We start from the raw sequence: 15,504 nt of genomic DNA, 5'->3' as shown, positions 1-15,504 counted from the left end.
CAGGTTGATGCTATTGGAAGTAGTTACCTGCTCTTTCTTCAGGATGTAGTGTTTTCATCTTAACTCTAAGAAATTTGTTCATGGAGTTAGATTGAAAAATTGGGAATTTTTACATGATGAGAGCTTCTGAAGATCATAGGTTGATATGCGAGCTTCCAAGTACATTGCAAATAGATTATATGGACAAATGCACAATCTCTGTTTTTTACTTTAGTTTTAAATAATGTGTTTTCTGAGTTTGTAATTGGGGGGAGTACAGAGAAGGTATTCCTTCATAGTTTGGTTCAAAAATGGGTTGTCAAAACTATTAGCTAAAATCTCTGCCAGTTTTGGTTAGATGGATTAACCAGAGCTAAGTTTGATATTTTTAACTGGTATCCTTAGTTTTTATACTTCTAAAAAAAAGCATTATTTTCTAAAAGTATTAGAAAGCAATGCCTGCTGAATGTTCCTGTGTTATCTGTCTTTTACACTTGGTGATTTGTGGTGCTGCTTGTGCATCAGTATAACATTTTCAGTTTTTTACAAAGTGTTCTGTTTTAACAGGTGGTGAGGTGGTGAAAATTGCCCAGTTGGCTTCCATAGCAGGGACCCAGAATCGAGTTGCTCAACCTGAGACCCCCGTGACCTTGCAATTCCAAGGGAACAAGTTTACCTTGTCACACAGTCAGCTCCGACAGCTTACTGCAGGCCAGCCCCTACAATTACAAGGTAAAATCAATTAATCAATAAAATGGCAATTTACATGATGAGATAATTGGCATAGGACAGTAGCAAGGTTACTAGATACAGATTCAGAGTACCTGGATCTTTCCAAGACTGATGCCCACTGCTTGGGTGACTTTGGGCAAGTCATTTAACATTTTTGGGTTTCATTTTTCTCATCTGTAAGATGGGAGATTTAAACTAGATGACCTAAATCTTTTATCTCAAGATCCTGATTTTTCTCTTTAACTCTCCAGTTGCTCCTTCAGGCTCCCTTATTGTCTCATTATCCCTATAATGGCCCTAACTGTGGGTATTCCCCAAGGGTCTATCCTGGGTCATCTTTTCTTCTCTTAGTGACTTTATGAGCTCCGACTAGTTTAATTATTATCCCTTTACAGGTGTATAGACTCACAGATCTACATATCCAGTTCCATTTTTTCTCTTTAGCTTTAGTACCCACATCACTATCTATTGATCATTTCAAACAGAACCAGAGACATCTCAAACTCAACGTTAAAAACAGAATATTATCATTTTAATCAATTAATCAATAAGTGAGGGTATGTGTATACAGAAACAAAGAATGAATCCATCTAATCAAAGACCTCAGCTATTAAATAAAGGCTCACTCATCAACAAAAACTGCTAGAAAAACTGAAAAGCATACTGACAGATTAGGTTTAGCCTGACACCTCAAGTCACATGCCAAGAGAAGCACTAGTTGGCATAAATTAGAGGAGCAAGGATTAAAAGTCCTATTGCATCTAAAGAAATACAGGAGTTCATGACCACACAAGTAATACAGAGGATAAAATGGGCACATTTAGTTACATAAAATTTAAGTTTTTGCTAAACAAAATTTTTATAGCTAAAATGAGTAGGGAAGTAGGTAACTGGGAACAAAACTTTGCAGCATATTTTTCTGATAAAGGTCTTATTAAGATGCATGAGGAACCAATTGAGGTTTTTAAAAATAAGAGACATTCCTCATTAATAAATGGTTAAAGATTATGAAAAAGTAGTATTGAAAGGAAGAAATCTAAGTCATCAAGAGTCACATGAAAAAATGTTCTAAATCACTGATAGATCAGTGCAAATTAAAGCAACATTGAGGTCCCACCTTTAACTCATATAATTGACATATATAAAATTGATAAAAAAGATGACAGATATTAGACAAGCTGTAAGGAAAATAGTTTCATTTATTGCCCAGCTGATGGCAATAGAATTATGTCTAAAAAGTTACTAAACTATGCATATCCTTTGACTTGGCAGTACCACTGACAGGCCTATATGTATATAGCTGAAAGAGATAAAAGGAAGAGACCCAAAAAATTTATAGCAGTTCTTTCTGTAGTGACAAAGAACTGGATACAAAAGAGGTGAAGCGGTCCATGGCTGAAAGTAGTCAAAGCTCTCATGCTAATCAGAAATGGTATTAGGCTTGAGAGTTATGAGTTTCTTTTCTTTCATCCTAGGTGAGATAAGGAGATCCAGTCTTTAAAAAATTGTATAAGACATTCTTTATACTCACACTGTGTACATATTAACACCTATGTAGTATATGGTAGCTTTTCAATTCCATTAACAGCCTCATAGAGCTAATACTTGTTAATAGAAGTGTCAGTTCACATTCTTTGAAATAAAACAGTAATAAAATTTGTATTGTGTGTGTATCTTAGATAGCGTCTAAAATTCTAGTCAGGTACTTTATCAGCCTGGAGATAAATCTGTTTCTGAAGGTTCTGTCAGGAACACAAAGCTCTTAGAGATACTAACTGCCAAACTGGAAAGGCAAAAGTACAGGTTCATTTATGGGCTGTAAGTCTGATTTCTTTGGCCTATCTTAACAGGACTAGATTGGCTGTTGTGAGGTCATCTGCCAAGTTAAAGAGTGATCATACTTTAGACTAGTAGAGAGAAACATCATTTATGAAATTCCTTTTTTTTGATGTATTGAAATGTTATGCACAAAGTAATCTGGGGAGAGGAGGCATGTCTAAGAGTGGAGATAGTATTTTACCTTCATCTTTGTGCAGTGATGAGTGTGGCAGATCTTAAGGGAGAATATATTAGACATCTCCAAAGTCCAAGGAGGTAGAAAATGTAACTATCTACGTGGTTAGAATGAGGAATTTTCAGGAAGGTGGCAATTAAGAATTGGAAAGGACTAGAATTCTGGATTACCTCTTAGTTATTGCTAGGCTCATGTAACTGTTGTTTTGAAAAATGTAAAACTCAGAGAAGATTGTAAGATTTCCAGGATTTCCCAAGTATTCTTTTGGGCTTGCTTAGTTTGACAAAATGCATCACTCTTTGGCTAACCTAGTGATTAATGTCCCCAAGCTGAGGTATGATTGGTGACTCAGAGAGTATTGGCCCCTTTGATGTCTTGGCTGCACCTGTCCAGCCATGTGCTCTTCTCCTGCCTTTGTGAACTTATGGTGTGAGAGGAGGAGTGGAATGGAGAGATTTTGTTCTTTTTCTCTTAATATTTTGAGTGACTTTATGTCCTTTCCCTCTCAAAACTTACCTTAATTTTATGTTTATCTTAGTATTTGGTTTGTTTTGTAAAACTTTTTCCATCTCACACGTGGAAATATTTTATATCTTTGGACAATTTAGCAGTGAATGTAGTCAATAAATAGGATAAATATTGTCCATTAGACCCCACAGTCATCCCTGATGTGATTTAAATCACAGGAAGTGTTCTGCAGATTGTCTCTGCTCCAGGACAACAGTATCTGCGCCCTCCAGGCCCAGTCGTTATGCAGACAGTGTCACAGGCTGGTGCTGTCCAGAATGCTTTGAATGCCCTGGGAAACAAGAACCAAGCAAATGTTCCAAGTTCCACACCAGGAACTCCACCAGGTATGTCACCTTTCTTATGTAAAAGTAAAGGTTCTATCACTTAAACTCAGTTCTGTCACATTAAGCTTAATTGTCAGAATTATATTCCATGGTGATTAAAATGAATCATTTTGGCATCTATTACTATGAATAGTTCAAAACTATAAATTAGGTTTGTGATGAACTAATTTCCTTAGATGTGGCAATTAATATCATGTTGCTTCACATTTTTTTTTGTCCCGAAGACATATGCTTATTGTAGGCTATCAGTATGCTTAGATTTCGGTCTCACTGATCGAAATGCTTCATGTATTATTTGACTTGGTTAATTGTCTATCACACAAATTATTTAACTGAGCCTGGTCAAAGTTTTCACTGTACACCACTAAATGGAATATTTGTGATCCAAGAGTAAGAAGTTAAGAGGGCTCTGGTTATTTTACCTGTCATAATTTTTCCCTTTACTATTCTTGATCTTGATCTCATTCCTACTTCCATTCAGATTTTTTTATTTTTTTTTATTTTTAACCCTTGTACTTTGGTGTATTGTCTCATAGGTGGAAGATTGGTAAGGGTGGGCAATGGGGGTCAAGTGACTTGCCCAGGGTCACACAGCTGGGAAGTGGCTGAGGCCGGGTTTGAACCTAGGACCTCCTGTCTCTAGGCCTGACTCTCACTCCACTGAGCTACCCAGCTGCCACTTCCATTCAGATTTAAAAAAAAAAAAAAATTTAAACCCTTACCTTCCGCCTTAGAATCATTACTGTGTGTTGGTTCCAAGGCAGAAGAGTGGTAAGGGCTAGGCAATGGGGGTTAAGTGACTTGCCCAGGGCCACACAGCTAGGAAGTGTCTGAGAACAGATTTGAACCTAGAACCTCCCATCTCTGGGCCTGGCTCTCAATTCACTGAGCTACCCAGCTGCCCCCTATTCAGATTTTTAATCTCGCTTCACCTCTGATTTAGCACCCAATCCTTCCAGGCTGTGCCTAGCTCTTGACCTTAATTCCCTTTTATTTCTTTTTTTTTTTTTTTTTTTTTTAACCCTTAACTTTAGTGTATTGTCTCATAGGTGGAAGAGTGGTAAGGGTGGGCAATGGGGGTCAAGTGACTTGCCCAGGGTCACACAGCTGGGAAGTGGCCGAGGTCGGATTTGAACCTAGGACCTCCTGTCTCTAGATCTGACTCTCAATCCACTGAGCTACCCAGCTGCCCCCTTTTATTTCTTTCTTAATGCTTCAGGTGATGGTTTGGATTGGTGAGAGGTGGAGGAATTGAACTTCTGGTGATTATCTACTTCTCATTAGTAGCCCACCATTCTACTATAATTTTTTTTCTTTTTTCTATTCTAAGTTGCCTCCTTTTCAAGGAAATCTTTTGTAAGAATTGGTCTTATACTTAGAACCTGGGTTTAGATTCCTCTCTGCCATTTACTATCTAGACTGTTGTAGGTGGTTCAGTGGATAGAACATTGCACCTGGAGCATTTTGGTTAGAAATTGACATCAGACACTTACTAGTTGAGTGACTCTGGGTAAGTCACTTCAACTCTGCCTCAGTTTCCTCATCTGTTAAATGGAGATAATAATAGCTCCTAATACCCAAGTTTGTTGTGAGGATCAAATGATGTAATCATCATAAAGTACTTAGCGTAGTGCCCTGTCACATAGTATATGCTCATTCCCTACCTTCCTCTCAGTATGACTTTGGGCAAGCCCCTTAGCCTCTTTGGGCTCAGTTTCCTGATCCATAAAAGGAAAGAGTTAGATCATATGACTCTCTAAGGTGCCTTCTACTGCCATATCTATGGTTCTCTTAGTTTAATTTATATTTTTGAAGGAAAACTACTTTAAAAAATCAAGTGGATTTCCTGTTGTGTTTTTTATTTTTATTTTTTAATTAATAATATTTTTCATGGTTTACATGATTCATGTTCTTTCTCTTCCCTCTTCCCTCCCCCCTCTTGGAGCTTATGAGCAATTCTACTGGGTTATACATGTATCATTTTCAAAACCTATTTCCATGCTATTCATATTTGCAATAGAGTGATCTTTTAACGCCCAAACTCCAATCATATACCCATTGAACCACATGATCAAGCATGTTTTTCTTCTGCGTTTCTACTCCCACAGTTCTTTCTCTGGATAGCCTTCTTTCTCATAAGTCCCTCAGAATTGTCCTGGGTCATTGCATTGCTGCTAGTAAAGAAGTCCATTCCGTTTGATTGTGCCGTAACATTATCAGTCTCTGTGTATAATGTTCACCTGGTTCTGTTCCTCTCGCTCTGCATCAGTTCCTGGAGGTCTTTCCAGTTCACATGGAATTCCTCCAGGTCATTATTCCTTTCTGCACAATAGTATTCCATCACTGTCAGATACCACAATTTGTTCAGCCATTCCCCAATCGATGGACACCCCCTCATTTTTCAATTTTTTCCCACTACAAAGAGGGCAGCTATAAATATTTTTTACAAGTATTTTTCCTTATTATCTATTTGGGGTACAAACTCAGCAGTGGTATGGCTGGATCACAGGGCAGGCATTCTTTTAAAGCCTTTGGGCATTCCTGTTGTATTTTGAATGGATATAAACTTAAAAAACAATATTTATTAAATATCAGCTCATTGCCAAACAGTGTAACATAGCAGTAGAGAAATACTAATTGGTCTTTTTTCAAAGGAAATATTTTAAGATGTCTGAATTTTTCATGGTTACACCATGATTAGGGCTGAGTGACTTTTTGTGAGGAAAAACTTTTTTGGCTAAGATGATGAAGAGAGCCAGAAGAAAAGAGAAGAACAATTAAATGGGGGAAAAGAGAGAGTGGAAGAAAAGAGGATAAGGATAAGAGAAGCAAAAAGAGATAATGATGAGAGATAAGAAAAGCAAGAAGGAAACAATAACAGCAAGAAAGGATGGTGGAACATTTATTCTTGTTGTGTGTGATAGATAACCTGACTTTTGCAGAAGTTTATTGGTTCCCCTTAGGATTGGAATTGATTGTTAGATATGTCTGGGTCACCTGGAGAATGGCTATATGTTGTGACCATTGTTGTCGAGCTCTTTCTCCATAAACTCATATATAATTTTTTGACTAAGAGTGAGAAACTCAGCCACTCAAGATATGTACATTCAGACCCTTATTTTAATCTCAATCTCTCTCTCTCTCTCTCTCTCTCTCTCTCTCTCTCTCTCTCTCTCTCTCTCTCTCTCTCTCAGATCTCTCTCTCTCTCTCTCACACACACACACACACACACACACACACACTTTTTGAAGTATAGGGAGAAATGTTACTAATAGAATTCATTTTTAGAATTTATCCCCATTGCAATTTGTTAATTTCCAAATAGAATTGTTAGAGAATATCATAATATGGTAAAAATACACTTTAAAAATTATAAATAGGGACTTACTAATATATGACTATGGCTAATTTTCTGTCTATTATAATTCTTAAGTAACATTTTACATAAACTTAATTAACATATTCTCAATAGATATTCAGTGATTTGATTAGAATGAAGAAATAAATTTTAGGGCCAGACTAGAAAGTTATAATTACTGTTGAACTTTGGGCTACTTATTGCTGTTTCTCACTTTTTACAAATATATGAGATGAGCATGATGATGTGCTTAATGCACTAATGCACAATAATATTCTTTTAAGAACATTTTATTTTTTTCCAATTACATGTAAAAATAATTTTAATATTTTTAAAAAATTTGAGTTCCAAGTTCTCTCCTTCCCTCTTGGACCATCTCTCTCCTTAAGAAGGCATGCACTTTGATATAAGAGTATAAATGTGTGGTTATGCAAAACATTTTCATATTAATCATGTTGTAGAAGAAAATACAGAACCCCCCAAAAAAAACCTCCCCTAGAAAAGTAAAAAAGTTAAAGATGTTTCTTTTTGCATTCAGCCACATCAGTTCTTTCTCTGAATGTAATAGTATTTTTTTTTAGTAAGCCCTTTGAAATTATCTTAGATCATTGTATTTCTAAGAATAGCTGAGTTATTTACAGATGATTATCATTAAATATTACTGTTTCTGTGTAAATATTCTCCTGGTTCTGCTCCTTTCATTTTGCATCAGTTCATATAAGTTTTCCCAGATTTTTCTGAAACTATCCTCTTCATCATTTTTATAGCACATTTCATTACAATCATATGCCACAGTTCAGCCATTCCCTAATTGGTGGTATCTACTCAAGTTCCAATTTTTTGCCACTACAAAAAGAGCTGTATATAAATATTTTTGTATGTTTAGGTTCTTATCTTTTTTTTTTTCTCTTTGGGATATAGACCTAGTTAGTTGTATTACTGGGTCAGAGAATATGCACAGTTTTATAGCCCTTTGGGCGTAATTCCAGATTACCGTCCAGAATGATTGGATCAGTTCACAACATTAGTGTCCTAGTTTCCCCACATCTCCAACATTTGTCATTTTCTTTTTTTGTCATATTGGCTAATTTAAAAGGTGTAACATGGTACCTCAGAGTTGTTTTAATTTGCATTTTTGTAATCAGTAGTAAATTAGAGCATTTTTTTCATATAACTGTAGATAGCTTTTATTTCTTCTTCTGAAAATTCCTCGTTCATATCCTTTGACCATTTGTCAAAGGGGGAATGTATTCTTATAATTTTGACTCAGTTGTTGATAAATTTGAGAAATGGGGTCTTTATCAGAGATAAAAACTTTAAGATTTCCCCCAAGTTTTCTGCTTTCCTTCTGTTTTTATTGGCATTGGTTTCATGTGTTCAAAACCTTTTACTTTCTATTTCTTGTTTAGTTATAACCTCTTCTCTTATACATAGATCTGACAGGTAAACTATTTCCATACTCCCCTAATTTGCTTATGGTATCACCTTTTATGTTTAAATCATATACCTATTTTGACTTTATCTTGATATATAGTGTGAAACATTGGCCTACACTTAGTTTCTGCCAAACTGATTTCCAGTTTTCCCAGCAGTTTTTGTCAAATATTGAGTTCTTGTCTAAAAGGCTTGGATCTTTGGGTTTATCAAACATTAGATTTCTATGGTTATTACCTGTTATATATTGTGCACCCAATCTATTCCTCTGATAACTACTTTATTTTTTAGCTAGTACCATATTGTTTTGTTTTTTTTTTTTGCTTTTTTTTTTTTTAAACCCTTAACTTCTGTATATTGGCTCTTTGGTGGAAGAGTGGTAAGGGTGGGCAATGGGGGTCAACCAGGGTCACACAGCTGGGAAGTGTCTGAGGCCAGATTTGAACCTAGGACCTCCCGTCTCTAGGCCTGGCTCTCAATCCACTGAGCTACCCAGCTGCCCAGTACCATATTGTTTTTTTTTTTTTCTTTTAACCCTTGTACTTCGGTGTATTGTCTCATAGGTGGAAGATTGGTAAGGGTGGGCAATGGGGGTCAAGTGACTTGCCCAGGGTCACACAGCTGGGAAGTGGCTGAGGCCGGGTTTGAACCCAGGACCTCCTGTCTCTAGGCCTGACTCTCACTCCACTGAGCTACCCAGCTGCCCCCTAGTACCATATTGTTTTGATGATTCCTGCTTTTTAATACAGTTTGAGTCTGGTATACCTTCCTTCACATTTTTTTTTTCATTGATTCCCTTGATGGTCTTTTTTTCTTTTTTAAATCCTTAATACAATATGGTGAATTGATTCCAAGGCAGAAGAATGGTAAGGGCTAGGCAGTTGAGGTTAAACGACTTGCCCAGAGTTACACAGCTAAGTCTAAGGCCAGATTTGAACCTAGAATTTCCTCTTTCTGGACCCGATTTTCAATCCACTCAGCCACCTAGTTACCCCCTTCCTGTATATTCTTGACTTTTTGTTTTTCCAAATAAATTTTGTTATTACTTTTTCTAGCTCCATAAAATCATTTTTTAGTCATTTTGATCAGGCTAATCATCTTAACTCTGTTCTTAACATAGTAGAGCCTGAGATGGCAAATAAATATATATATATATATATATTTTTTTTTCCCTAAGTCCTTAAAACACTGAGAAGACCAAAAACCTAAGTCTTTCTTCCAGTGTTCTGTGTACTATTTCATTTTTTCCTTACCTACTTAAAATAATTAACTCTTTTTTTTTTTAGAGTTGTCTTTTTATTTTTTTTAATGCTTATAATATAGTTTTTTTGGTGCTTAGAATTTCATAGGAGGGAGAACTTTTAAGAGAAAAATGAAATGTAACTTTTCATGATACTAAATTTACATATGCCAAATTAGCCTGTTTTATATTAAGTATTTTCTTTGTATACTACTAAGAATTATATATTTTTGGTTTATATGAAAATAGTGGTATTCATTAAAGAAACTTAGCTTTTTTCAACTAGATGTGAATTAAAGCTGAGTACTCTTTAAATTGTAGTAGGTGTTCCAGGGAGAACAGCAGTTAATTCCTTGACATCAGGAGAAGCTGGACTAGTATCAAAAATGGCCGGTCCTGTAGGAGGCCCCACACAGGTTTGTGACTCATTGAATTCAAAGCACAATTTTTCTGTTTGTAAGAGTAGATTGCAATTTATATAGGCTGCTAAAGATATATGTGCCATTAATTGGTAGTATAAACATGAGGTTTTCAGATATTACATGTTACCGTAACAAGGTTATGGTGAGTAATGACACTCTATTTTTAAAAAAATGTGAGCTATCATTGAATTAGATTTTAAAGAATTTTCTACTATAGAACTATAAAAATAAGATGCTAGACTTTATTAAAATTCTGCTTTCATGTAATCTAATTAATGAGGAAAACAGTAAATCTTGTTTTGTTATTCTAAAGTATGCTTATGCATTTTCAGTATTTACCTGAAGTTTTATAGGATTCTAACTGGAGGTGCTCCTAAGAAATAATTTTTAAACTTTATAGAGAAAATGAAATTTCCCTCTTACTAATTCATTTACATCCTAAGCACCAAAGAAGTGGGAGCATGATTATTAAATATTGTGCATTGTTCAGAGCAGGACAATGCATATGGGATCTCCTTAACTACTATTTGATGATGATAATGTGGCATATTACCAGCTTAAAAAAATAATTTAATTACTTCTTCATACCTGAATGACCAAGCTCTTTTTACCATTTTACACAAAGGAGGAAAAGAATAGAATTTTGAAAGAGCGACTGGACCGAATTTATCTGGGCAATGAGCGGCGCTGTTCCAGAACTCCTGTCTATGGCAGCGATTTGTTAGGAATTTGCTCTCTGATTAGTTGGAAGAAGACACCTCTGCGTGGGTCTGCAGAGAGAAATAAATGGCGCTGGACTGGGATGGTGAACTGTTGTGCTTCATCCTCAAGAAATCCAACTGATGTACTTCAGTGTCTGATGTTGACATTAGAACAACGAAGAGAATCCCTCCATGATGTTGTTAATAGGTATTATAACCTGGACAAACTTGAGTTTTACTTTTTTTTTTTTTAAATGACCTCATTTGGTGCTATTTCAGATTTTATTTTGTGAATTTCTTGCTTTTTCAACATTGTTCTAATTAAAATTTCTCTTTAAAATCGTTGAGAACTTAGAAAATTATAAAGGAAGGAGTGTTCAACTTGGCCTTTGGAGACCAGAGCTCAAATCCCAACTTTGATACTTCTTAGCTATGAACACATGGAGATCATTTGTTTTCTTTGTAAGATGAGACTTCTGTTTGTTCTCTTACTTTATAGGGTTATTGTGAGGAATAACCTTTTTCAATCACAAAGTTCTATATTATTGTAAAATCATTAAGTATTTAAGTGCGTACTGTGTCTTCAACACTTTGAATACAAATCCCTTTTCTCAAAGGGTATATATTCTAAGAGAATATTCTAATTCTAAGAGAAAACAAGTATACATTTAAGTATAGAAAGGTCATTCCAAAGAAGGTGAGCACTAGTGGATTGGGGGTGGCGTGGGGTGGGGTGGGTGGGTAAGAAAGGCCTCATGGAGAAGGTGATGATTCATCTTGAAGGAAGAATGGGATTCTGTGAAGCAGGAGTGAGAAAAGGAGTGCCTTCCAGACATGAAAGAGGGCCAGATGAGTGGGAGTGAGGGTGGCAGAGATCAAATGAGTCTGACTGTATGGTAGATTGAGGGAAGGGGAGAGAGTGTCCCATGAGGCTGGGAAGTTAATTGGGTTAGGTAGGTTGTGTGAAACTTTTAAAAACCATAAACAAGGGCAGCTAGGTAGTATAGTAGATAGAGAGCCAGGCCTGGAGTTAAGAGGACCTGTGTTGAAATCTTCAATCAGATACTTCCTACTGTGTGACTCTGGGCAAGTCACTTAACCCCAATTGCCTGGCCTTGCTGCTCTTCTGTCTTAGGATTTCTATAGAGACAGAAGGTAAAAAGCATAAACAGAGAAACTTGTATTTTATCTTTGAGGCAATAGAAAGCCAGAGAAGTTTGAATAGGGAGTAAGATGGTTACACTTATAGAAAAGGTCATAGCTACATTTTGGCAGTAGTGTGGAGGGTAGGCTGGAGGGGGCTAAGGCTTAAGGCAGGCAGACCAGCTCAAACACCATCCTTGTAAACTGAGTGAGGTGATTGGGACTGAAGGAAGGAGTGGAAAGAAAGAGGTAGATGTGAGATGTTGTGCAGATAGAAACAGCAAGGTTTAGCAACTAATTGGCTATGTGAGAGTGAGGTGTCAGGGTAGATTCAAGGCTAAAACTGGGAACCTGAAAGGATAGTGAGGTGAAGCCTCTGACAAAAATAGGGAAACTGAGGAAAGATACTAAATTGTATTTTGGGCATTATGAAGATAATATGGCTTCCCTGACAGGATTGAAACAGCCCTGAGGGCTGATTAATGCCTCTTAAAGAATGTGCCTGCATTTTTGGTAATGGTTACCAGATGAATGTTGGCAGGGAGCTTTGGCCTGTCTGAGGGAGAAGATGGGAGAATAGAATGCATTTCATGATCCAGTCTTTATTGAATGAGGAGATTTAGAGCTAGAGTGAGACTTTAGAGACAATCTAGTCAAACCTTCATTTTGTAGAAGAGCATTTGGAGGCTCAAAGAGACTCAAAAGTATAGCCCTTTTCAGCATCATAGAGAGCATATAGTATCAGTCAGTCCTTAAGTCCATTCTTCTAACTCCAAATCTGTTTCTTTTCTTTTATACTGCACTGTTTAAAAATCAAATCAAAACAAATCCTCATCATCAATAATGTTTTACATTATTGCACATGTAAAATCTGTATCAGATTTCTTGCTGTCTCAGAGAGGGGAAGGGAAGGAAGGAGAAAATTTAGCTCAAAATTTTTAAAACTTTGAAGTTTAGAAATTGTTTTTACATGTCATTGAGGGGAAAAATATAAGATATAATTTTTAAAACCTTCATCCGTGTTTTAGTTTTTCACATTTTGTAAGGATATATACCCAAGAAACTGGGACCAGTTGTGTTATTTGGGGTTTACTTTCTGTGTTCCCCACTTTTGGTCCATGGAGTCTATTCACAGCTCCATTGGCTTTCCTAATTGTGATTCAGCATTTGAAATTTGTCTTTGACTTTGTGTATGTCACTCTCCTAACCACTTTACTTATTGGCTCTGTATTTCATTTCAACATCTAGTCTAGTACCTATTGGAGCTCCATGACAGAGATTCTAAATTTTCTCTTTCATAAATAATTTTTCCACTAGCAACTTAGAAGGAGAAGTTGAAACAAAACAAGCTAAATCGTATTTTTTTTCCATTTTGTCAGAAAAAGCCTGCCTCTAAAACCTCACACCTCTGATTTGTGTCTTTCAGTCAGAATATAGTTACCTGAGTGACCTGGTCCATTATCCACCTAGTCTTTTTTTTTTTTTTAAGCCCAATTTTTGTGTCAGTTATTTTGGATTTCCTGGACCAACAGTTCTCAATAGTGAGGCCCACAGAGACAATTTCAGGTGTTTGTGAGATCAGAACAATTTTCTTAAAAACTACTAAAACATGGGGGCAGCTGGGTATCTCAGTGGATTGAGAGTCAGGCCTAGAGACAGGACCTGGTCCTAGGTTCAAATTCGGCCTCAGTCTCTTCCCAGCTGTGTGACCCTGGGCAAGTCACTTGGCCCCCATTGCCCACCCTTACCACTCTTCCACCTATGAGACAATACACCGAAGTTAAGGGTTTAAAAACAAAACAAAACAAAACAAAAAAACTACTAAAACATCTTAATTTCTAACATGATAAATGTTGATAGAGATATACTTTAGATAAATCAAAACTCTCTTGCAAGGGGAGTTGTCTTCAATGATTTTTTAAGAGTATAAAGAGGTCCTGAGACCAAAAGGTTTGAGAATCACTTATCTAGAATAAAATACCCTTAAGAACAGGGTCTCTGTTCCTTTTAGCAGCTAGTCCTAAGCTTTGCATATTGTGGTTTAAAATGGTTAAATAATTATGATATTAGAAATGACTAATTAAGGTGCTTCTGCAACTTTTGCAGTTATTTTACTTCTCAAAACTTTAAATATCCCTTCCTTTTTTTCCCTTCTGCACCCTCAGATACATTTTGAAGAGAGCAAACTATCTTACATGACAAAGAGGGATTTCCATTTCCTTTGTGTAACAGGGATTCTATTCATTCTCCAGGGTGGCCTGTGTGCTTCCAGCTGTAGTGGCTGCTCCTCCTTGCTTGTATGTGGCCAAACCACCCCCCTCCTACAGCCACAAAATGAAGATTTTCAGACACTGCCTGAAGGAGCAGACTGCTCCCTATTTACGGCAACTGCATCAGATAACAAACCTCAAGGTATTGCAGTTTCCTGAGCTCAGACTGGTGCAGTATGATTCAGGTATGAGTGAAAATCGATATTTAGCAAAAACCAAATTAAAATGGCTTATCTTTTAATCTCATTATTAAATCCCTGTATGCTTTTATCTTTATAGGAAAGCTGGAAGCTTTAGCTATCTTACTTCAGAAGCTAAAATCTGAGGGACGACGGGTGCTGATCTTATCACAGATGATTCTAATGTTAGACATTTTGGAAATGTTCTTGGACTTCCATTATCTTACCTATGTAAGAGTTGATGAAAATGCTAACAGTGAACAACGCCAGGTAAGAGAATACATGTTGATCACATAGGCATTTAGCAGCAACCAGAAGTTTTATTTTTAAACCCTTACTTTCCATCTTAGAATCATTACTGTGTGTTAGTTTAAGAAGTAAGCTAAGCTACTTTTCTTTCTTCCTCTTCTTCCTCTTCTTTTTATACCTTTACCTTCTGTTTTAGTATCATTTCCAAGACTGGAAGAGCAGCAAGAGCTAGGCGATTGAAGTTAAGTGACTCGTCCAGGGTCTGTAGCTAGGAAGTGTCTGAGGCCAGATTGGAATTCTGGTCTTCCAGGTCTGGTGCTCTATCCATTGTGTTGTCTAGTTATTCACTAGCAGTTATTTTTTAATTTTTAATTTTTGATTAAAAAAAATTTTTTTTAAACCCTTACCTTCTGTCTGCGAGTTACTACTATGTATTGGCTCCAAGGCAGAAGAGTGGTAAGGGTAGGCAATGGGGGTCAAGTGACTTGCCCAGGGTCACACAGCTGGGAAGTGTCTGAGGCCAGATTTGAACCTAGGACCTCCCATCTCTAGGCCTGGTTCTCAATCGACTGAGCTACCCATCTACCCCCGCTAGCCATTATTTTTAAAGAATGGAATATATATTGGATATAGTGCTGTAAAATAATTAACTTAACTTAGTGGTTTTTAGTCCCCTCTTAAGGTAATAGTTTTCATAAATAAGAACCAAATTACTCAGTTTTGCTGAACTTCAGTAAATCTTTTGATTCTGACCTAATGGACATGGTTTGTTGATATATTAGGAACATATAGTTTAGGTCATGCTGTTTTATTCAGGAAGCTGGTTACATAGTAGTGATTATTTTGGTGTCACCTTAAATTAATCTCTATAAGCTGTGAGGGTCAGGGAGTAGTACTGTTCAGATAGTAAAAGTATAATTTTTTTATG

The 15,504-nt window shown here is 36.5% G+C and overlaps 1 protein-coding gene across 1 annotated transcript in view; it reads left to right on the top strand.

The window, feature by feature from the left end:
- EP400 (E1A binding protein p400) overlaps window positions 1–15,504 on the top strand; it is a 129,382-nt gene that overhangs the window by 81,014 nt on the left and 32,864 nt on the right. Inside the window, exons 25-30 of the mRNA XM_044685391.1 lie at window positions 547–711; window positions 3,412–3,579; window positions 9,934–10,028; window positions 10,660–10,943; window positions 14,131–14,333; window positions 14,428–14,597. Of these exons, the coding sequence (XP_044541326.1) occupies window positions 547–711; window positions 3,412–3,579; window positions 9,934–10,028; window positions 10,660–10,943; window positions 14,131–14,333; window positions 14,428–14,597 (1,085 nt within the window). The remainder of the gene's footprint in view (window positions 1–546; window positions 712–3,411; window positions 3,580–9,933; window positions 10,029–10,659; window positions 10,944–14,130; window positions 14,334–14,427; window positions 14,598–15,504) is intronic.

This window comes from Gracilinanus agilis, chromosome 1, assembly GCF_016433145.1.
Source record: "Gracilinanus agilis isolate LMUSP501 chromosome 1, AgileGrace, whole genome shotgun sequence".
NCBI lineage: Eukaryota > Metazoa > Chordata > Mammalia > Didelphimorphia > Didelphidae > Gracilinanus > Gracilinanus agilis.
The sequence above is the reverse complement of the archived record's forward strand: the minus strand, read 5'-3'. Positions and strand labels throughout refer to the sequence as shown.